General features: G+C 36.0%; 2 protein-coding genes across 2 annotated transcripts; both read left to right on the forward strand.

Annotated features, from left to right (window-relative positions):
• Positions 1 to 6,084: 6,084 nt before the first annotated feature.
• Positions 6,085 to 14,920, forward strand: LOC113726099 (serine/threonine-protein kinase Nek5-like). The gene is made up of 14 exons (XM_027249634.2): positions 6,085 to 6,572; positions 6,685 to 6,751; positions 7,006 to 7,071; positions 7,165 to 7,211; positions 7,311 to 7,356; positions 7,562 to 7,642; positions 7,729 to 7,771; positions 7,869 to 7,918; positions 8,292 to 8,373; positions 9,117 to 9,166; positions 11,632 to 11,705; positions 12,288 to 12,339; positions 12,421 to 13,065; positions 13,139 to 14,920. The coding sequence occupies exons 1-14, from the start codon at positions 6,475 to 6,477 to the stop codon at positions 14,669 to 14,671; spliced, it is 2,934 nt and encodes a 977-aa protein (XP_027105435.2). The 5' UTR covers positions 6,085 to 6,474; the 3' UTR covers positions 14,672 to 14,920.
• Positions 14,921 to 21,295: 6,375 nt separating this feature from the next.
• LOC113741794 (uncharacterized) lies at positions 21,296 to 21,958 on the forward strand. The gene has a single exon (XM_027269422.2). It carries the CDS (start codon positions 21,296 to 21,298, stop codon positions 21,956 to 21,958), a length of 663 nt encoding a protein of 220 aa, XP_027125223.2.
• Positions 21,959 to 24,451: the final 2,493 nt, after the last annotated feature.

Below are 24,451 nucleotides of genomic sequence, written 5' to 3' on the forward strand. Positions count from 1 at the left end.
CCCATTTTACCTCATTGGCAAGTGTGATAGACAAGTGGAAAGAAAGTGAATATTTGGGTGACAAGACAAAGATTAAAATCAATGGTGGAATCAATGCCAAAAGTAAACCAATAAACTTGATTCCCAAAATATTTATCATGTGATTAAAGATTAAACTATATCAATTACATGTTCATCCAACATGGTACTTACTTGATACTCCCATGCTGTGCTTAATTATATATAGCTCAACATTAATTACATGACCAGCTAGGCAGCAATCCATGTAACCCATCTTTTATAGTAGTACTTTTCTACAATTTTGGCTTCGCATAAAGTACTCAAAATCTCAGTTGATTGTGGTCTTGAAGCCAACAGGAACACTAGTACAAACCCATGTAGATGTTTATATTTGCTGTGTAGAATCTTCATGTGAGCATGAGAATGAAGAATTCAGAATGAGAATCACAGCCGACTACTGAGACAAAACTACAGTAATTTATCGGCCTCTTGGAGCTTGGAATTTAGAGGCAAATGAGAATCCCCGGACCTCCCTCCCCCATGCAGTCGGCTATATCAAACAAAAACAGACAATTTGCAGTGGTAGTTTAACATCTGCCATTGTCAAATGACAATTTTACTACTAATAGCAGCATGAACAATTTTTTGTCAATTAAAGTTTACGCCGGTACTGATATTTAAAGTGAGGAGAATTGACATGCATGCTTGTCCTTTTTTTGACATGTCTAAATCTAACGTGATTAGTATATTGAGATTTGAGGGTTATTGCAGATTTTATTTTGATACCTAATTTTTTTTTTTTAAAAAAAAAAGAGAGAGGAAAGAATAAACAGTGGTGTGAATAAGTAGCGTTTTGTACTCATGAACTGAAATAGCAAATTTCGTGTAATTTTCTTTAACATTTTGCAATCATGAACTTGTGTAGTTCCATAAGAAATACTTAATAGTCCTTGATGGCTTTGAAGTTTCAATACATGAAAACTTTTTTGTTCTGAAAAACTTATGTTTTTGGAGTTGTTTTTGAAATACATATTTACTGTAACATTTGGAATGTGAAAAATAATTTTTCAAAAACAGATCCAAAAACAAGGAATTCAAACAGACCTTTAGTTACTTGTAATATCATGTCATACCACTGCACTGCACTTTTGTCACATGAAAACACCTAGGGAATATCAGCCATGTTAAAGGGGTCAATGTTGTAACTTTGTAAGTACCCCTCCAAGAGCACCTTCCATCCTATGTAATATTATTTTGTAATTGAGGGGACTTGAATGGCGTTCCCTTTAATTTATGTGTTGGCAATTTTATCATGTCTTCTTTTGTGTCAGGTAGCTCCTTAGCCCCTCCTTTGACGTCTCCTTAGTATTATGATTTCTTTTATCATGACTTAGTACCTTTGCTTAGGACAACAAGATTGGGACTTGGGGGAACTATTTTGCTTGCTATCAATCCTCTGGCTTCCTAAAGTAGGGCAATTCTATGGTCCCTTTAGCAGCTCACTCGCACAAGAGAAAATCTTCCTAAGCTTTTAGAAACTCAATGAACATTGGGTAGAATATTCATTCAGGATTATTTTCAGGTGATGTAGATAGTATAACATCAAGAATTACTTCCTCATGTATGTTCATTTTCACTTCAAATTTTACAATCACAAAATGAAAAGCTTTATTTAATCCTCCTCTCTTTAATTTACTCACAGGCACCGTTGTGGTTATTATTTCATGACAAAGAAAGGACCACCATTTTTGGTAGGGGTGATGTGCCTTAAATCCCCTTTATGGGTTTTGGGAATAAATGTCTGCATGGTACCACACTATCTCTGGTAAGGGGTGAAATATTTCTGTGGGTTTTAAAAAAATTGCAATACGTTTCTCAATCACTCTTATATCATATAAAAAAAATACCAGTAAAAGTACAGTAAAAATTTTCAAAAACACTTCAAAAATAATCATCCAAACCGAAGTAACGTTTTGAGGTCACAAGAAAATCGCTTGCTCTTTCGTTTTTTTTTCCCAATGAAGTGTGAAATTTGAAGAGATAATTAGCAACTCCGTTTTTTTAAATTGGATTGGATTGATTACTTTTATACAAAATAATCTTGAAAAACTACTACTATTCCCAATTAAATAGTATATCAAAACACATTTCTTTTAAATTTGTAGTTGCATCAAGGCCACTCAATGGGCACGTGCATGGGCGCAGTGCTAGCCAGGGAGCATAATGCATGCAAGCACATGGTAATCAAAATTATATGCACCCCTAATTAAACCCCTACCCCTATTAATACACCCTACTACGATCCTTCGTACATCACAAAATCTAATCATTGAGAAATTGTACTGGATTAGGTAGCTAAAATATTTTGGTCAAAACAAAAAAAAAATTCTGTGAAATTGGTGGTTGGGATTAAAGTTAGTAGGACCCATATTTTGTGGTCAACGGTGGTGATGAAGCTGCATCTCACCATCATGAGTTGTTAAGGGGTCATCTTTATTTGATGGCTATGCGCTAGCGCGTAGAGTATTTAATTTTGGCTGAAAAACCAGCTGGCTGTGTCGGCGGAAGGTATGCAGTCCCATGAGCTCGGCAGGCTTCATTCTTCAATGACGTTATGGATAATTTCAGAAACCTCTCCCAATATTTTTGATAATTTTAATTAGCATTCTTAAACTGAGAAAAAATTACGTATCTCCCATATTTTCAACTTTTTGTAACACTGTAAATCCATTTTTAAATGTATTTTTTAAAAAAAACTCCTTTTTGGATAGAGAATATATTTTCATTCTAATATTCCACTTTTCTTGTGTACCTTTTTTATTTTCATAAAAAATCTCGTTAATCTCTTAAACTTTTAAAAACTTGGCCGATTTGGTTTTGTAGTTGAAAATTATAGGATGTTAACAGTATTGAAGGACCTTTTAATAGTTTTCATGTCATCAGTCGGTACAATAAACATAAACTTTAGAAATTCACAAACACTTTTCAGCAAAAGAATAATTTCTTTTTGGTATTTAAAAGCATCTTAAATGAGTTTCTAAAAATAATATTAAACGTGCTTTTTTTTTCTAGTTTTCATAAATTCTAACAATTTGAAAAACTTCCCAAAAATTGCACATTCACATAATAAATTATTTATACCTTAAACCCTAGTGTTATATTATATCCCACTAAAATTACACATTCACATAATTTGTCTATTGATTTCAAGCTTTTCTTAACATATTTTTAATTTTGAAAAAAAATGACAACAAAAGGTACTTTTGGAATGACAACATCTTCTCTATCCAAAAATGAGTTTTTTTAATAATATATTTTGAAATGGATCGATAATGTTACAAAAGTCAAAAGTAAGGGAAACAAATGATATTTTTCAAATTTCAGTTTTACTAAGTGAAAGTATTAAAAACCTCAAGGGAGGTTTCTAAAATTATCCCATGAAGTTAAGTTGCTAATTTCATCATCAATTCTTGATAATTGTATACTGTGCCACTATAAATTTTGGTCAAATGACGGAAAAGTAGAATTAAGACAATACAAAATGGACTTAAATAACTCTGTCTTGAATTCAATTCTCCAAGAATATGTTTCCAAGAATTTGTGAAATCTACTCCACAGTTGTTAGACTAAAATTAGACTTCGGTTAAATTTTTTTTTTCTTGTCAATCATCATCCCTACTCCTACTTCTATTTTATCTTAATCTAACTACAAAAAAAATTCAACTGGATCTATGGGGGACCGATGGGGACAGAATCGCCACCGGTCGATTAAATGAAATGGCTCATTTGTACTAATGGATGAGTCAAAGGAGTCAAGAATGAATCAAATGTTCCATAGAAATTGTTGAAAGTCAAGCAGTAAAACTAATTGACTCATTTTCATTAGCAAAAGGTCGTAACTCAGGTGGTTGTTTGAATTATAGGGTCTGTTTGGAACCTGAGTTTTTTGAGAGTTTGTTTAAAACTTTACTGTAGTGCACTGTAGAAATTTTTGAAAAAATTTTGTAAAAGTTTTTGAAAGGTGAAAATTTTTTTTGTAAAAGTTTTTGTAAGGTAAAAATTTTTGTAGAAGTTTTTTTAAGGTGAAAATTTTTTCCCTTTTCTTTTTTTCTTTTTCTTTCTTTCCTTTTTCTTTTTTTTCCTCTCTTTCTTCTTCTTCTTCTTCCTTCCCTCTCCCGCCACCCCTCTCCTCCCTTTCCCCTTCTCCTCTCCTCTGCCTTTCCCCTCCCCTTTGCATGCCAACCCCTCCCCCCGCTGCCCCTTCCCTCGCTGCTCCGCCACCCCCTCCCCCTTTTCCCCCTCCCCTCTGCACGCCACCCCTTCCCCCGCTGCCCCGCCTTCCCCTCCCCTCTGCACGCAACCCCTTCCCTCGCTACCCCGCCACCTCCTCTGCCCTGCCAGCCCCTCCCCCACTGCCCCTTCCCCCCTCTCCCTCCCCTTGTTTCTTGGAGCGCCGACCACCACCTCTGGCGCCTCTTAGACCAGAAACGCAGGTGCACCAGAGCGCCAGCGCCCCCGACCTCCTCCGCACGCGCATTAGCCAGCCCAGCTCCTGGTGCGCCTTCTCCACAGCGCGACCACAGCGCACTCCAGTCGTTCGACCTCCATGCCCCTGCTTGGTTCTGTTCTTTTTTTTTTTTTTTTTTTTTTTGCTTTTCTCCTCTCCCCCCCTGAGACTGAGACACCTCCTCTTCCTCCTCCTCCTCCCCCTATTCCACTTCCACTTCTAATTCCAGTTCCTCCCGCCGCTGCAATTCCTTCCATGCCCGCCATGGAAATAACGGATCCCCCCAACCCTAACTCTACTTTGGGTGATTTGTAAAAAAAATAAATAAATAAATAAAGAAAGACAGTCGGCCCAACCCCCGACATAAATGACAGCGTTACTCCTCTTTCTGCAGAGGAGAGGGGGTGAGGGTGAGGGATAGAAAAAAATATTTTTGAGGTGACCGGCGCCGGTACAGGTGGTGGAGGTGGTGGCTGGCATGGTGGGTTGGATGAGGGAGGAAAAAGAAGAAAAGTTTTTGGAAAATTTTTTGTGTATAGATTTTTTAAGTGGGCAGGGAAAAAACTTTAAGAAGTTTTTTGGGGTTCCTGTAGCAAAAGTTATTAAAAAATTAGTAGGTAAAAAACTTGGTCAAAAAACTCACTTCCAAACAGGCCCATAGTTTTCTACCAAAAATATTTTTTTAGACTTTTCGTGAACATATTTCTTAATCAAAATTTTATTTTACATATATTAAATTGTTACAATATATTTTTTTCTTCAAAAACTCCAAAAATAACAATTCAAATGAGTCTCATGCAGTGAAATTGCCGTTGTAAATTTGTGAACCCCCTAATAATCGAATAGACTGTAATTGACATTTCAAAACCGGTGATATAAATCTAAACTTTTCTATTTTGAATTTTGCACATTGAATGCAGTATTGACTTGTACCATAATATTAAATCTTATATAAAACATGAATTTAGAATAAAGAGGTGCAGATATGACTCTTCACATCCGAAACGTATATGTGATGCACAAGCTGATATCATGCATCAGTTACATGACATCTTTTTGTATTACGGATGTTTATATTCAATAACTTGATTTAGGAACACTATAGATATAATTAAAAAAGAGCAATTTTCACCCTAACATGTTCAAAGTCTAAAAATTAGTTGAATAGCATGTTCCAAATCGGGTTAATTATTAATCTTCCTTCGTAGACAAGATTAATGCTCCTACCCACAACCATTTCTAGCTAAGGGATGCTTCTCCTCAAGAATATACTTTTCCCTTCTAGGAAAATAGTAACAGCAGTGTAGTACACTAGTATTAAATAGCTGCAGTTACTGCACAGAAATCAGAAAGGCAAGGAAGGAAGAGAAGAAGACAATGGGAGTGAGTGAGAGACAGAATTTGGTTGGAAGTTGTAACTAAACCTACCTCTCTTGCTATCTCTCCCCAACCATGATTAGCCACTAAACCATATTATTATTAATTTACTTTTTCTCTTTACACAACTTCCCAAATTTAAAAAATTAGTGCTTTCTTTTTTCCAATTAAAATAGTGCAAATGATGTCCCGTCTCACTTGCACTTTCACAAAAAATTTGGAAAGAGCACCTGTAGGAACTGTTTGTTTAGATCAGAAAACAGACCTTAAACAGCCAACAACAGCCCAAGAAGGAGAGAAACAAGCACTTCACGTACACAGACAGACACTAGTTTGTATAGCATTCATAGAAGTGAAAAGCCCAGAAAGCATTTTCGGTGTTGAGTAGATAATCAGGCTTGGTAATGCATTTTCCCAGGTGGGTTCTTTTTGGTTTGTTTGAATTTGATGTTGAAATGGGTCAAAGAAGGTGGAAAAGATCCAAGGATTTTATCTTTTTGTAGTGTTTATTGGGTTTCTTGAGTGTGTAAATTTGGGGTGTTTTTAGTTGGAGAAAGATTGTTTTTTGAGTGGATTTGGGAGGTTTGAGAATGGAGTCAAGAATGGATCAGTATGAGATCATGGAGCAGATTGGCAGAGGGGCTTTTGGAGCAGCCATTTTAGTCAATCATAAGCTGGAGAGAAAGAGGTAGGTGCAATGTGGTTGTTGTCAATTTATTTCTATATATTCTGTCATGTAGATTGATTTTTGGAGTATCTGTTCAGAATCTTTTGTTGGATTGTGTCGATATTCATTTTAGGTATGTATTGAAGAAGATTCGATTAGCTCGACAAACTGAGCGTTGCAGAAGATCTGCTCATCAAGAGGTACACTTCCTGGGTGTGAGGGGGGAGGGGGGGGGGGGGTGAAGAGAAATGAAAATGATTGAATTTTTTTTTTTTGGCGAAACAATTGATTACTGCAATTTGGTTGAATTTGGAACGCTCTTCGCGTATTTATTTCCTGTTTGCTCCAAACTTTAAAGTTTTGCGCCCTCTCTAGTTGCGTGTATCTGCTGGTTAATATGTGGTTAAGGTGAGGTGAAATTGATAATCGACATTTTGCCAATTTGGGCATGCAGATGGCTTTAATTTCTAGAATTCAGCACCCATATATTGTTGAATTCAAGGAGGCATGGGTGGAGAAGGTGAGATGAATCATAAAATCTATACTTGGTCATTGGTTATTGTTGCTAGTACTTTATCAGCTGTTTTTGATGCAATGTTTGTTCATAATGTAGGGTTGTTATGTTTGCATAGTTACTGGCTACTGTGAAGGTGGTGACATGTAAGTTTTATACTGGAAATGAATCCTATATCGGTTTTAGTGTTCACGTCATTTCTGATATTGACAATTAAATTCTCTTTATGCCTACCTCTTTATCAGGGCTGAACTCATGAAGAAATCAAATGGGCAATACTTCCCGGAAGAGGTATTCCTTTCACTTTTTTAGTTGGGAAAATGATTTTTGTTGAATCACAACACATAAAGGGGTGGTGCTGTTATTGAGTTATGTGCAACATATTTCAATATTCTTTAAGAAGATAAGTTTTAACTTAGAATTTCAGTAACTTTGAGATATGCTTGGTAATTATATCTATGTTATCTGACTATTTCTGACAATGTGGATCATGCAGAAACTATTGAAGTGGTTTACTCAACTACTGTTGGCAGTGGAATATCTGCACTCCAACTTTGTCCTGCATCGAGACCTTAAAGTATATACCCCAGTACCAGTTGAAATTTTGGGCTTTTAGGAATTTATGTTGAGATTATGACTTATTTCTGCACCATCTTCTTGCAGTGCTCTAACATTTTTCTCACAAAAGATCAAGATGTTCGTCTTGGTGAGTTCAGCTTTCTCAATTGAATATTGAATGACATGCTCAATTTGTATAAACCTTTATACTGATTTTTATATTGGAAACTGTCATTCTTGTCCAGGGGATTTTGGACTTGCTAAAACTTTGAAGGCTGATGACTTGGCTTCTTCAGTATGTATCTCTCTTTGTATCTATTGATTGTCTTTTTAGGAATCAACCTTTTTTTACTAGCATGTTGAGGATACCTGCTATAATTTGAAGAGACAAATAATGCACTTTTCTACAAGGATTTTCCTTTCAAGAGAAATGATCCAAGTATCGTTTTACTTTAGTTGTCTTACAATGAGTTCTTGGTTAAACTTAAATGACTTATAAGCATGTAGCAGGGATTTGGTTAGAGAATTTCAGCCTTGGCTCATTGTGGCTAATCTGAATTCATCTGGCACTTTCTAATGAATTAAGCTATAACTGCTATATTTCAACTGCTTTCTCTGTGATTAAGTGTCAAAGATGTTTTACCAATTGCATGTTTCTTTCTACCCAGGTAGTTGGGACTCCCAATTACATGTGCCCTGAACTTCTTGCTGATATTCCATATGGTTTCAAATCCGATATTTGGTCGCTAGGTTGGTACATAATTTTGCTCTATCTTTCTCCTTGCAATGTAGCATTTGTATTTAACTCAATGCAAAATGCTATGTATTTCTTCCTGTGACTTGTTATTAGATGCAATTATCATCAAAAAATTCTGGCACTAGTGGCGTTATTAGTACTGCTCTTTTCATTGGTGACTTGATTGGTAATCAAGCACTAGAGTCGAAGAAATGAAGCATATACTTTCTCCTTGCCATTTGAGCTTCACTTTCTATGTATATTATGAAAAGCATATTATCACATATAGAGATGTGCATGGTTATTGAGTTTCCAAATTTGCTTTACTTCCCAATGGAGTGGATTGAATTAGACAGAACTAGTCAAGTTAATTTTTTGGTTTACTTTTGAGTAAGTCTTAGCATTTTCGCTAGTTCTTTAAGGTATTCAGTCGAGGAGATAGTTATTCACTTGAGGCAAAAAGAAAAATATCTAAGGCTTTTATATTTATTTTATTTTTACATAGTTTGAGTTATTCTGGAAAGAAATAGTAACATCTTTTGTTGGATTCACAATATGTGTACCCGAGTTTTGAAGTTTTACTTGGTTCTGAGTTTTTCAATTAGTATTTGGCTAACTTTTGTCAACTCTGAACATTTACTTTGTTAAATAGCTGTCATCAGACTCGACATCTATCATGTACTTCTTGTTATCTCTTTCTACAAAATTTTTTCCTCTCTTTTTAGTCTTGAAATTGTTATTGTTCTTTTTGGAACAGGTTGTTGTATGTATGAAATGGCTGCTCACCGGCCTGCATTTAAAGCTTTTGTAAGACATCCAGCCTTCTTTTACTGATAATCCTCTTTATTTTTTTTTTTTAAAAGCATTTCTTTTTGCAGTTCAATCCTGCCATTGATCAATCTACTGCGAATTACAGTTGGAACATAATAGCGACTAATTATGAATTAATAGTTCTGAATCTTATTGGATGATGGAGGGATGGAATAGAAAATTCTACTATTAGAAACATTTGATCTTGCATAAAACCAATGATATACAGCTTTTCTTAGGTGTCCATGCAGCATCTTGTTTTGTTTACAATCAGGTGAACTGGTTTTTGGATCCTATAGTGCTTAATCAATATTTAGGTGATAAGTACTCCATATTAATGGCATAATCCTGCATCTGCCGTCTTATGTAACTCTAAAAGCTTGAATCTTCTTTCCCGAATAGATTTCTGACCTCCATTTCCAAAATAATCTTTTTGTTCATCGCTATCTTTATTGCTTCCTCTGATTGTTGCTGCCACTTTCCTTCCCATTCTTGTTTCCACAACCTTCCTGCCGACTCTTCTGGTCTTCTACTATTCCACTGCTTCAACCCTCTCCAGTTGCCACTCTTAGTTTGACCATTCTCTGCCTTCTCACCACTCCCAAGAAGATTCTCTTCACATCTGCCAGCTGTGATCAATGGAGCTACCCAATGTTGCAGGGGATGATTACTACCTGTGGAACTGGTTTCAACTTCAATAACTCTCACATTAAGCCAGTAGGATCAACTTGTGAAGACTTAAACCTGCTGTAGGTTATTTCTGCCATAGCATCTGTTACTTTGAAGTCCCAATTCAGTTAGATTTCTTAAAATAGTCAGAAGTTGTCCCATGGAATCAGAATCCTGATTTAGATGGGTCGCAACGTCTTGAATCCTCTGACCAGATGGAAGCTCCATATTACCATAGTAAAGCTGTAGTAACTCTTATCTTATTCTGAATTTGTGATTTGATGGTATTGAAACAAAGGTGCCCCAGCCTTTTGGTCATGTTCTCCTCATTTAAACGGCGAAGGCAACCCGCCCTGAATACGATAAGAACAATGAGCTGAAGATATGCAACCCCAAATATGGTTAAAATGTCCTGAGCCATTTCGGAGATAAAGTTCAAGAACCTAGGGTCCATATCATGATCAATCAAAAATGCTTCCTTCTAGACAGCTTAACTCCATCAAGCCTGTAGGAGTAGTAGTGAAGAAGTAGACTAGAAATCACCTTTTTTGGTTGTTGACCAAGGAAAAGCATGGGACTCGTTGGGCTGGGCGCTGTTTTTCTTATCTTATGATATTTTGAAATAGGTTCTCAAAAGCCCAATTCCGATGGTTATGGTTACAGCAACAGTTAACCTTCTGGGTCTTGACTAGGAAACTGGCTCCACGAAGATGCTTCTTTGGTGTTCTTCCAGCAGATGAAAATAAGAACCAACTAGCCAACCAGAAAAAATGGCTTCCGTATGTGCAGTGAGCAGGACATATTTTGTTTTAAACAGATGCAGGTCTGTCTTTATACCAATGTAGAGGTTTGTATGAAGTCTTATGCACCACAAAGACTTAAGCTTCTGCAGATGTCGTGGATTTCTGTTTTCTTCTTCACTGGAAAAAAAATTGTTGTAACTTTATTGCTGTTGCCATGGGATGAAGGTTGTGCAGGATAGGAAATGGTGGTCTGATGTTGCGAATGTCCTTTGTAGCGTAACCAGACATTAGCGATATTGGGTAGATCTTTGTCAATTTGGTGCCAACCACAGGATTATTTGAAAGTTGGACATTACCTCATTCTATTGTACAAAGCTTGGGGAGGTCATACTAAACTGAGACACTTTGGTGACTTCCTTTAGTTCCTCGTTGATGTATTTGTCACTCTCTGTTATCCAATCCGGTCAATAAAATGAGCTTCTTGTGTGATAATAGCCCTAGAACTATTATCCAATTAATTCAATTGAAACCTTTTCGGCGGTTATGTGATTGGCTGGTTCATGTGAAACTTTGCATACCAGAGTTTTTCTCATCGAAAGTTGCCATATCCTTTTGTACTTGGACTGTGCTAATTGACTGCTACATGAAACTTCAACTGTTCATTTGCTATTTATTGTAATCTTATCAACCATTTCTCTGTTTGACGAGGTCATCAACGATTCCTTTGCCCAGATGTTTTAAGATGTTAACACTCCTTATAGGATCAGCCTAAATTTAAATTTCATTGTATCATTTTCTTCTTAATTTATGAGACTTTTGGAAGATAAAGGATGTACTTTTAAAAGAGGACTTTTGCTGTCTGCATTTTGTTCTTTCTTCTTGTCTTTTAAGTAAGTAAACTGGCTTTTTTGTGCCGCTTTCCTACTGGACATAACTTAAGAATTAATAACTCGACGTTAGCGCAAAAAATTGCAATTTCCTCATTTTAATGCTTTTTCTGTGTGCATGGATTCCTTGTTGATCTTTTTCTGGCATGATGCTGTGTTTCAGGACATGGCTGGATTGATTAGTAAGATCAACAGATCATCAATAGGTCCTTTGCCTTCTTGTTACTCTCCATCCTTGTAAGTTGGCTTCTGCTGTTTACTCAAATATCAATATTGTTGTGAACATCTTAAAACCCATACTCCTTAATGAATCACTTAGTCATTTATCTATATTGGAATCCCCTCAGCATATGTGGGCGATGTGACCGAGCAGTCATGCAGTCACTTATGTATAGTTGCATACATTTTTCATATTCATTGATATTTGTTACGCTTTGTTTGCTTTTATGAGCAAGTATTTGCACGTCCAGGTCCCTGGGTGGTTTTCCTAGGAAGCTATTACATTCATTGTCTAGTATATTGTTTGTGGATGCAAGTTGATGTTTGTTCATAATTGCTCTACTCTTGATGTAAATAAATTCCTGAACAGCCCGTGATGTCTGAACAGCATCACAGTTTGTTTTTGTCTGAACAGTATGAACTGGAAAGAGCTTTTCTGTGTCACAGTTCTCTGTAGATGAGATGATATTTTCATCTTCTCAGCTTCCCTGAAAATTTTATCTCAATCTTATTTTTATTTGGTGTATTATGTTGCATTGTGTTGCAATACTTGCTCATGCCTTGTTTCACAGAGAATAACATTTCCTGTTTACTTCTCAGGAAAACACTTATCAAGGGCATGCTAAGAAAGAATCCTGAACATCGGCCAAGTGTAATCTTCTATAGAAGACAATTTTGATATGCAGTTTTCATCAGGATGTAATAACAACTACATGATCACAATATTTTGCAGGCATCTGAAATCCTAAAGCACCCTTATCTACAGGCATATGTTGACCAATATCGCGTATCCTTCACACATGCTCCTGCCAACCATCCTGAGAAGCTTCTTACCACTCGAGATTCTCGGAAGAATATGGCTGAAAGCCAAAGTAGTAACAGCTCATGCAGTGATAGAGATAGTTTGCTGTCAACTGAAAGAAATGTTCAGGCCGTGGTGTACAACTGTGAAAAAGGAACCAGTGATGCAGACTTGGCTTCTGTTGATGATGATTCTTCTTCTGGGCTGCTTCATCCAGGTGATGAACCACATGGATCCGACATATGCACCACGAATGTTGAGGATGCTGAGATGATTAAACCCTTCCCTGATGAGCAGAGATATAATTCTGAAGTCAAGCAGCCAAGGATGATAAGAAACATCATGATGGCTCTTAAAGAAGGAAAAGCCAGAGAAAACAGTTCTCCCATGAGAAACCGAACAAAGGTTGGTGGCATATGTACACAGAAAACTAATATTGAAGCACCTCCCAAAATCCCCAGACCTAGTTCAGTTACACCAGGTTTAAAAGGAAACACAGATATGCCATCTCCTGTCACAGCTAAGGCTGGCTCTGAATCTGTCAAACGGCCTGCGATGCAATCTTTGAAGCATCAGGTACTAGCTGTATCTTGCATTACAATTGGTATCAGCATACCTTGTTATTCGTATTAATGACATTTCTCTGCAGTTACCTGTTTCTGATTCCACCCCTAAGACTAGACCAAGACATGAGATGATCCCTCCTCTTCCTGTAAAGAATATTCCTGAAGATGGATTTCCTCTGAGGCCAAGACAAAAAACTCCTCCAAATCTAGTGAGACGGTCATCATGCCCTGGAAGGATGAAAAATGTTGGACTTGATGCTCCTGTTCCTGCAAGTAATAAGATTGTTCCATCTGAGACTGCTGATGATCCCGAGAGGAGTCCTGATTCAGGGCCTAATGGCTGCATGACATGTGTTTCTAGGGGAACTTTGCAGCAAACTCACAAGGCATCTAAAGGAGCTCCTACGGAGAGCAGCAATTCTGCATCCTCTTCTGTGTCAATCCAAGCATTCGAGATTTGTGATGATGCGACAACTCCATTCATTAATTTAGCAGCGCAGATATTTTGGAATCAGGAGCACACGACTGAGACTGGAAGTTTAGAATCACGGCCAAGCTGTTCAGTCGGTTCCTCGTACTCTGACATGCCTGAAAATTCTTCTAGAGAGAATCATGGGTTTGAAAACAAACCTGTAGCGTGCTTAGTAGAAACGCCAAAGCAGCATGTCAGACACAAATCTGAAGCGTGCTTAGTGGAAACACCAAAGGAGCATGTCGGACATCAAAGCATGGATAATGCTGCTAATAACAGCAAACTGATTTCAACTGGAGATTTGGAGATTCCGTTTCGGCATTCTGAAGAGCTGCTTCCTTCTAAAGATGAAGCCTCAGTTAAGAGGTCAAGTGATAGGCCTGATGTTTCAACTCCAGCAATCCACCCATCTGCATCCGGTGGTGATGACAAGTTCATGGTAAAGGAACTCCAACTTTCAGTACCTGAGAGCACTACTCTAGGTATCTATCCTGTGCCATCCAGCCAAAAAAATTTGCTGTCAGATATGGGAACGATTCAGCAAAATGTCATTATCGAAAAACCAACTGGTAATCATCTTCCACCAGCTTTCGATGATGTGATTCACGTCATTCGGCATAGCAGCTTCCGAGTTGGAAGTGATCAACCAGTGATTGATACAGTGGATAGAAACTTAGATGTGGGGAAGCTAATAAATGTGGTGACAGATGATGTTGATATTAAAAACCTAGCCACTACACCAAAATCTCCTGGTTGCTCTGAGGCTCTGAGTTTAAAGTCAAACCTCTCAGATAATGCAAACGCCAAAGAAGTGGACGTGAAAGCTCCGACCAATCACTTCACTCCAGCTCCAAAGTTAGATTCTTCAGAACCAGCAATAATGAATTCTCCTGTAGCACAGGAGGAAGGCCCAACAACACCAGCAAAGGAAACTTTGGATGTCAAATCTTTCCGGCAGAGGGCAGAGGCACTAGAAGGGCTCCTAGAATTGTCTGCAGATTTGCTTCAGCATAATAGACTAGAAGAGCTTGCTGTTGTTCTAAAACCTTTCGGAAAAGATAAGGTTTCTCCAAGGGAGACAGCAATCTGGTTAGCTAAGAGTCTCAAAGGGATGATGCTTGAAGACTCAGGACGGATGTCGTGAACAATTAGCCAAAACCCTGCTGGTAGGAGCTTTTTTTTTTTTTTTTTTTTTATAATTCCTTGCATGTTCATCGGGCTCCACGGATTTGGCATTCTCCAAGTTCCACTAAAAGTTTTCTACATAGATTTAATACATGTTTTCATCTTCTTTTTACTTGGAATTCTTTCAGTGCGATATTTTGTACATAATGGCAACAATATAAACCCAATAATTTTTTGTTCCAGAAAATTGTAAGGATATCTTTTGGAACATCATATTGTTATCCTGTTAGCGAGATTAGAAGTACTGTTCCTTCTTGTATCACCCGAAGGGATATTCTCAGAAGAAATCTTGAGAATGCTTTGTGCAGATGTTCTGTTACATCCATTCTCATTTGCACGCGCAGGCTAATATCTCCCTCCATTTGCTTTCAGCTAAATCTGTGCAAATCTTTTCCTTGGGCAGACTTCCATGTTGTTGCAGTGTTTTAGAGGTCACTGTGTTGGTTGGTACCGTACATAAGCCAATGCAGTTGAGAAGACAAAATTTGCCTTCTTGGACAATTTACAAGTGTCATTCATAAGATATACAGGGTTGGTTTGGATTATAAGATATACAGGGTTGGTTTGGATTATAAGTTATTTGAGATATTTTTACTGTAGCACTTTTTATGACGTGATGTATGTGAGATAAAAAGATAATTGAGAAGATAAAAAAGTGTATTGAAAATTATAATGATGATGTAAATAAATAAAATTGAAGAAATATTGCTCAATCCAAACAAAGTGACAATTTGACATGTCAATAGATGTTTGAATGGCTCAGGGTCATAGGCCTCCATTCTCTGCATGCCACGATATCCTTGGAAAAGTTTCAAATTTGCACGTGTTTGAGTGTTGACTTCGTCTTTCCCAATTGACAACCGAACGAGGGTAATTATTGATCTTTGGACACTTGAGTACTAGGCAGGTCTGCAAGCATCCGCGTATGTCCTTTGCGGCTCTGTTGATTGATTCAATAGTCCACATGGAATCGACGAAAGGTCAATCGCCCACACAGACTGCTGCAAAAAATCGACGCAAGTCTTCACCAAACCTATCTGCAGTCTGGTAGATGAAAGGCTTTGGGGTTTTATTTGAAGTACACAATGCTATGCAATGTGTAACACTAAATTTACATAGTTAATCATCAAATCTACCTACCGTGTGTGGTTGATGAAAGTTGAGTTTTTTTATTACACAATTAGTTTTTCCTTTTTGTTGTAGAAAGGTCGAATTTTTGTTCATTTAGTTTATGGGATAGGGACACTGATGAAGAACCGCCAAAGACTCAAGTCTTCACTTCAAGAAGCGCAAATGAGGATGCTCTATGTGCACTAGGGGTATCAACAAATCAAGCTCGATCAAATGATCGGTTCGAGTTCGGTCAAATCGAGCTCAAGTCGATCTTAAACTATTTGAATATTTCAATGAATTGAATTTGAAGCTAGAAATGTTATGCTCGATAAACTCGCGAGCTTTTCGAGTTTAGGTATATTTAAATATATATAATTTTATATTTATAAAATTACTTAGGGCCTGTTTGGAACCTTAAGTTTTTTGCAAGTTTGCATGCTACTAGTTTTTTAACAACTTTTGCTACAGGAACTCCAAAAAACTTTTCAAAATTTTTTACTTATACACTTCAAAATACTCAAAACACATAAACAAAATTTTTTTTCTTCCTTTTTTCTTCTTCTTCCTCCCTTATCCCAACCCACTACCACCTCCAGCGCCGGTTCTAATGCCGATCACCTCTTTCGGTATCGGAGTATAGATTTTTTTTTTCCTTTCTCCCTCTACCCCTCTTCGTCCCCCTTTACCCAATTTGATCCTCTCCTTTTTTTTTTTCTCCCTCGCCCTTTCCCCCACTCCTCCCCCACCACTCTTCCCCTTCGCCTCTGGCCGATCTGGTAGCTAGGCCAGATCGCACCAGATTGCATTGAAGTTAGTTTTAGTTCGTTCTAGTTTTTATCCAGTTCAACGTGAAGCACCTTAAGTTCTAATGGATACTTGATCCATATTATTAACTTTCTTTGGATTTTAAACTATTAATCAATAAAGACATAATCTCCTCATCTCCATTCCCATTTTTCCAGCAAAAAAGATAAAAGTAAGTTTATTTCAAATTCATATTATTGACACAAAATTAGTTTATTACTTATTGTTATTCTTATTATTATTATTATTTTGCAGAAATTGAAGGCAGCAAAAGAGATTCTACTTCCCATAAAATGAATGTGATAATTGGAAAGGTACATAGTTTGTGTTTAACACTCCGATTCCTCTTCAAATATCCTGTTTTAGATTTTACCACTACTATTTTATTACTTAAATTATTATTTTTTTTTGGTGATAGGGCTTGCAATTGAAATTGGAAAGTTGGAAAGGACAAGAAGCTGCTGTTTTACTGCTTTAATTGCAAAATTTGTTTCACTTTTTTAAGTATGATTATTTCTTGACAATTGACATTGTCTGTTGAAGACATTCACTTGAATGTTGAGTTGTTGACACTTTTTGTTTTTTTCTATTTGTGTGACTTGGTGGATGTTGGTTGTCTGACTTATCTTTGAATTTGGATGCTGGTTTTGATGTTAAAATACATATGGATGAATTTGGATATCGGTTGGCAACATGGCATAATGGCTGCAAAATTTTTGACAGTTTGATGCTTTGGCTTTAAATTGATATTTAAAGCTGGCTTGTCTTAGATTCTGAATCATATGGATGAGTTTGGACTTTGGACAGTGTTGTTCAGTAATGTATAGCAGAGCTTGTATCTTCCATTTTCAAGATTGTATCAAGTCTATCCATCTTTGTGATGCATATGCACTTTGTCTTGATGTAACTTTGCACATAAATTGAGATTTATACTTGAAGTTTTTGCATTTGCATTAGCTTGTCATTTCCCCGGCAAAATTTGTTAGGAAATGTCACTGCCAAAGTGATTTGGTTCAGATAAAAGGCTGAATGAAAGCAAATTCTGCTTAGTCTAAGGATAGTAGATTGTTTCAGGCAGGCTTTAAATGAGCACAATTTTTTCGAGCTCGAGTTCTTGCTCGACTGCAATTCGAGCAGTTTCGAACACGAGCTCGAACCTCATGAATTTCTTACGAATCGAATTCGAGTATGTAAAACTAATATTCGTCGATCTCGAGCCTTAAGCACTTTGTCAAAACTCGAACTCGATCAAACTAGTATTCGAGCTCGATTCGATTCGTTGACATCCCTTGGGCCGATGACTAGAGCAAGGGCAAGGAAGATGTGAGAGACCCTCTAAACATTCCTACAAATCGTTCATACATGCATAGGGAGGATCCAGAGCCTAATCACACGATGGTGAGCCTATTGCAAGCCCAAGAGAAGGCCACGGATGACTAGGGAGAGGGCGGGCTGCATTATGGGCTTCACTATTGAACTAAGTGTCTAGCGTAGACTTGAGAATAAGGTTGGGCAGCCATGTTGGCTTGGCTGACCAGCCCTTACCCATTTAGGGCAAATTAGCACTTTCCAAATTCGTTTATTTCCTTAGTAAGTTAGGTTTAGTTTTTGGAGTTAATATCGTTTTCCATTACTAGTAGGGTTTCGGGACATGAAGCCTATAAATACAAGGCTTGGCCGAGCTTGTCATTTATTCACTAATCAAGAACAATTTTCAATTTTAAGAGTATTCTCTTAGTTTCGGTTAACTTTGAATATCTTAGATTTTGTTCTAAGCAAGAATCACACTTGCTCGTGGCGCCGTTCTACCAATAACCATAAGTTCCTTTAATCTTTTCTTGAGGGTTAATATTCAATCTTAGTTCTCATCCAAGGGATTCTAAGGGGCTTTAGGGTTCCGCACAATCAAATATTGGAGTTGCTTATCTAGATCCTGCTTGTTGGAATACGAGTTCCTCCAAACACGGTTGGATTTGTATCAGACACGCTAGACATGTTAATCGTGATTCACTTTTTGTTAATTGCAGTTCCACTATTTGTATTATCATATAGTTTAATAAATAAAAATCATGTGATAAAAATGATAATAGGAGTGCGATTAACAAAAAGAGGAGTGTGATCAAACATTTCTCTAGTTTAAAACACTTGTGTTACTTGTTCAATACATCGTGTAACACTAAGTTTGATATTAATTGTTTAGTAAATCATGAAGGATGCGAATTGTGTATAACCTTTTAAATATATGATCATTCATCATAAATAAATTGTTACAATTTGTAAAAGTGATGTAAATCATGTATTGGACTGCAAACGAATTGAATTGCTCACCAGTAGTTTGAGTCTAAACTCGACTCTAGCTCGATCAATATCGAGGTTGAGTTGACCAAGTCGAACTTGAGTTCAAATTCGAATTCAAACATATTCACCTCTTTAACTTAGAAGTTGACTCGATTATATATATATATATATATATTATTTTTTATTTTAATAATAAAATTACACATATATTCCTAATATTTTATTATTTATTAAGAAAAATTATTATTTTTTCATTTTTTAAAAATAAAATAATTATTTTTTAAAACTTTTTTAAGCTCGAGCTTGGGTTTGACTTGAATATTCGTCGAGTTCAAGTTCGAATTTTATATTTTGAGTTTGTCGAATTCTAGTTCGAATTCAAACTTTATAAAATTAAATTGAGATTCAATTCGATTAGGCCAAAATTTGATTCGATTCGATTCGTTTGCACTTTTAATATTAATTACCGGTACATGTTAATTATGTTAAAATTATATACCATGACTTTACAATTGAATTTTGTATTTGCTGCCAATCGATCTTACAACTATTATTGTCCCATTTTCCAGATTTTTTGTTGTAATTAGAAGTTTGAGTGGCTTGATTTCGATCACTAATACGAATCAGGGCATGTACCCAAAATCATAAGTTATTTACGAGAATTCTTATAAATCACGCATGAACACAATCTCAAGTGATAGCACAATTAGAACACACACCCAGTGTGTGTTGCCCGCACGTCCCATTCCCCTGACGCAGGGAACCTCGGACGAAGTTCCTACCATAACGTCGTGCAGATGTCTTCCCTGACTTGGGATGTGACATGGAATATGACGTCAAGGGCGACAGCAGCCTTTTAGACCGCGTAATTCAGAAAAGGGTCCAAACTAAGTCAATTAACATAAGAATGAAAAAGGTTGGATTGATTCATTTGGCCTTTTCGTTAATTGAAAAAAAATTACAGAATATAGATTGTTGAATTTTCTAGGAGCCCTAATTAATTTTAGGTTGTCTTTTTTCTCTTTCCCAAGTAAACCTACTAATAAAACCATGTTCCATAATTCTTACACATTTACATATCGGTGATAAGGCCTAAAAAAACATATCTGTGATAAGGCCTAAAAAAAAATATCGGTGGTAAGTAGTATTAATTTATTGATTTTTCATAATTTTGTATTAAATATAAGTAGGTTTCCAATTGTATTTCTTACTCATTTTTTAACCCTCCAAAATTTTGCATGTTTTGGCAGTCGAAAATCATGGTGTACAAATTTTAAATGATTTTATCCACCCAAATTCCTTTTTTTTTTTTTTAGCATAACTTTCAATAATGAGATTTATGCTTTGAATCTCCAATAAAATTAAGCACAGACAGTAGTTTGCCAACATTTTCTACTCGAACACATATACATAAAAAAATGAAATTTCACTTACCCATCCCTTAACCTAGAAATTTTGTTTAAAACATCCTCACATTTCGTTTAATGAACTTTTTTTTTATCATTTACTCTAAAATGTTAATTTCTACCCTCTACAAATTCAAATATGTAAAATTTAGTTACAATCTAGATTTTCGACTACTTTTTACCGTGAATCTATTACGTAACCCACACGTGATCACTTTTTATAGCAATAAAAATGTTAGATTCTATTGTAATTAAACAAATGATTTGATTCATATTAATTTTTATCCTTAAAAATGTAAGATGTGACTCGAAACATATTTATTTTTTCCTAAAAGATGGAGATCTGATTCATTTTTTCTGTATTTAAACATTTTACCAAAATTACTGTTAATTTTGTTGTGTCTCTGACAACTCCACATCACATATGAAGACTGTGCAACCGACCATCCATGCTAAAGTGTGGAAAAGATAGGTCCCATGCAGGGTGCCCTTTAATGTCAGCATTAACCACAATAGAAACAGAAGCATGTATACACGGATAACTTTTGCCTACAGTTCAATGGATCTTGCCATGTCAAGAAAAATTGACCATCGTTTTCATGGCATTTCATCATTCTAATCAACAAAAGCCACCACAGGAAGTTTCACAGGAATCTTAATCCACTCGGTGTACTTTAGCAGATACAGACACACAAACACACACACACACACACACACACAAACATATATATACATGTCTCCAACATTCTTGAAATCATTCACCTGATGTCTTTCACTCCCTTCTCTAACAATCACACAGAAAAATACTATCTCAAATCCTTATTTCGATATGATCTCATACAATCAAATTATTCACGTAATTGTCAGAGGTACAAATCTTTAGTAACAGTCCTTCAGGTCATTCGTGTTACATTTTTTTTTATATACCATCTCTTAGTGATACAATATTTCTCATATGAACTATGGCATCCATTGATCTTGAAGCTGCACGAATACGAACTTCGACTCTGCATTTCACACCACATTCATCAACTTCTTCTGGGCTTAACAAGGCAAGGCCGTTACTACGTTGCATGATATGGGCACTAATTTTGCTCGTAATAGCAATTAGTGCATGCACCTTCGCTGTGTGGTACGTTCTTCGTCCAAGAGTACCAATTATCCACATTAACTCGTTCGATATATCGAATTCCACTCAATATAAGATGGGATTCACGGTCAAAAACCGCAACTTGTTAACGAGTTTGTGGTTTTGCACTTTGAATATGTCCTTGTTTTACAATGGTCATAAGATTTCAAGTTCTTCTTTGGAGACTTTTTCTCTGAACAAAATGAACGAGACAACCCAGAGTGTCGAGTTTGCTGTAGCCTCCCCAAACATTTGGTTACAGATTGAAGAAACAAATGCTATTGATGACATGGGAATGGAAGTGACAAGAAAAAGACTAAGTTTCGATGTGGAAGTGAGGGATTCTGTTGTCATCTCTGCTGGGAAGTTGTATTACAACAAGAAGAAAATGGAAATCTTATGTCAGGATCTAAAGATGGAGTACTTCTTTAAAGAGAGGAGCTGGAAATTCATGGGTGAAAAGAACTGCTTAGTTCGTTTTAGTAATGCTTCCTGACATATGTTCCAAGATTATTATTTTTTGTTTCTTACTTTTGATTTGTTTGCTAGGCTGCTAGCTTGGATAGTAGTTTTTTTTTTTAATAACTTTGGAGGATTCATTTATTTTTATAAAGTTTAGTCAAATAATTGACTTGTGTTGACCCCATACTACAATGGTTCTTCAGAAATGTAACAAGATTAATTTTTAATCTTCTTCCACCCAGTGGACAACTACAATCAATAAGAGAGAAATGAAAAAAAAAAAACCATAATTAAGTTTCAGTCTCCAGATTTTTGTTCTCCATGATTTTCTTTTAATTGTGTCGCTAAACTTGCCTTGAACGTGCGACATGTGTGTTGGGGCGAACTCTCCCTTCAGATAATGTATGTAGATGTCCATGTTTTTTCTTGATAAAATGTGGCACTGGAAATTAACCTGATCAGCTAGTAAACGACTACACTGTAGTGTAGTGATAGTAACCTAATCAGCTAGTAGCTTCAGCACCAACGAATCTAATCTTTTCTCAGCCAAGTATAATTCTATTAACATTTTCATTGCTCCTTAATTTCATTTCATACGCATCCTTGGGCTGAAAAAACCTACATATTGTAAGCATATTTCAATCTTTTTTCTTGGGTGTCACATGATGCATAGGTAATATCTAGTTTGCTTGAATTAAGTCGTGGTTCTTTATACTCTAAGGTCAAATTTGTACTGGTCGCAGGTAATTTGAATTCCCATCTTCTCACATCATTGTTAAAATTGTCTTCGGTAGAATATGAGAGTTACTGTTTTCTCTTATTTTGGGTTTGAATAATTACAATGATAAATGCCTGCAATTGATTAGAAATGTTTGGTACTTTTGCACATATGGTTTGTTGTCATATACTCACCACACACACAACTGATTCGAGGGATTTGGCGAAAACATCTATCGGATACATTTTTGGCTTCATGTCATTTTGTTGTTTTGTGCGCCTTGCGCGTGCTTGGTATGTAGATTTCTACTTAGTCTTTTACTGATTTAATGCACTAATGCTTGTTTTGGTCTTTTTACCAGTTTACACTCAAGGGGTTCATACAACATTCGTGCTGTGGAACATCAGGCAACTTTGATAATGGCAATACAAAAGGAGAATTAATATTAGTATATCTATGGAGCTTATAAGTGACTCTTTTTTTTATAAGTTTTTACAAAGAATGCAATTACCTCACCACCTATGCTTTCTACTTGTAGTTATAAGATGACTCTGAGCTTTTGACATCTATAGGAAAAAGCAATTTTCATGGGGTGGAAATTGCCCGTAGGATAGAAGGTTACAATTCATAACCACTTAATTAACAACCCTACACTTTATAATAATTCAATCTGTTTCCCACTTTTCAGTAGACAAGAATGTTTATTTTAATGCTCAACTTGGGACCAATGTAAGTAAATTTCCAGGATTGTTTAATTCTTAAATTAAATTTGAATCACTCAAGTTATGTAAAAGGGTTTAAGATTACATGCATTTTAAAATGTACTTCCATTTGGCAACAACAAAATCCCAATAAAAAATAATTAAAAACCTCTGAAAATCTCTATTCCCCTGAATATTACCCACTTTGTAGGATATTATACTTGGCTTGCAGTTTGGCATTTCAAACTGTCCATCATCACTCTTACTAAACTTGATAAATAAGCTAGATGCTTATTTCTTTGACAACTTATTGCTTTTGCGAGAAAAATGGTTATTGTGGAAAAAACGGAGTATTTCTTGAAAGAAAGGAGTGGGAAACTTTTCATAAATCTTGTGGAGTCATCTTTCTCTGTGTGTATGTGTAATTGCAAGAAGAAAGACAATAAGTTGAAACAGCATCCAGAATGTGAGGTCTGAAAACTCTATTCAATGGCATTTGAATTGTAGGCAGGATTAACTAGGGATAATTTCAGAAATCTCTCTTGAGGTTTTCAACCATGTCACTTAGTTCCCTCAAAGTTTTAAAAATTATATTTACCTCCCTTGATTTGACACTTTTGATAACCAAATCCTAAAATAGGATCAAAAAAATTAATGAATACCCTAAAATGCAGTTATCTTATAAAATTTAATTTATTCTTCTAAACAATTTCATAGTAATTTTGTACAATTACAAAAAAATGAGCGTCAAAATTTTCATAACAATATTTGTTATTTGATAATCAACTATAGCAATAAATTTATCACTATAATAGACTACATTTCATAGTGATTTATTGGATATATAGATTCTTTCTAAGATAGAGAAAAAAATCACATCTTGATTTTTGTTTAGAGTTTGTGGACTAGTTAAGTGGTGGAACTATCATAGTTTGGTAGTGATTTTGGGCCATTTGTTTTTAGGTTATTGTTAATTTATTCTTGATTTTGATAAAAAAAAAACAAATAAAAGCTGCAAAAAAGTTGGATAATATTAGAAGTTATCCAAAAAAAATGTTACTGGTTTGACATTTGATCAGGATAGAGGTCAGGGATAACATTGATAATT

Source organism: Coffea arabica, chromosome 1c (assembly GCF_036785885.1).
Source record: "Coffea arabica cultivar ET-39 chromosome 1c, Coffea Arabica ET-39 HiFi, whole genome shotgun sequence".
NCBI classification, from domain to species: Eukaryota; Viridiplantae; Streptophyta; class Magnoliopsida; order Gentianales; family Rubiaceae; genus Coffea; species Coffea arabica.

Coding starts and splice junctions, on each gene's coding strand:
- LOC113726099 (XM_027249634.2), top strand. CDS start 6,475: ATGGAGTCAAGAATGGATCAGTATGAGATCATGGAGCAGATTGGCAGA. Junction 7,772..7,868: donor AGATCAAGATGTTCGTCTTG/GTGAGTTCAGCT, acceptor ATTCTTGTCCAG/GGGATTTTGGACTTGCTAAA. Junction 7,919..8,291: donor CTGATGACTTGGCTTCTTCA/GTATGTATCTCT, acceptor CTTTCTACCCAG/GTAGTTGGGACTCCCAATTA.
- LOC113741794 (XM_027269422.2), top strand. CDS start 21,296: ATGGCATCCATTGATCTTGAAGCTGCACGAATACGAACTTCGACTCTG.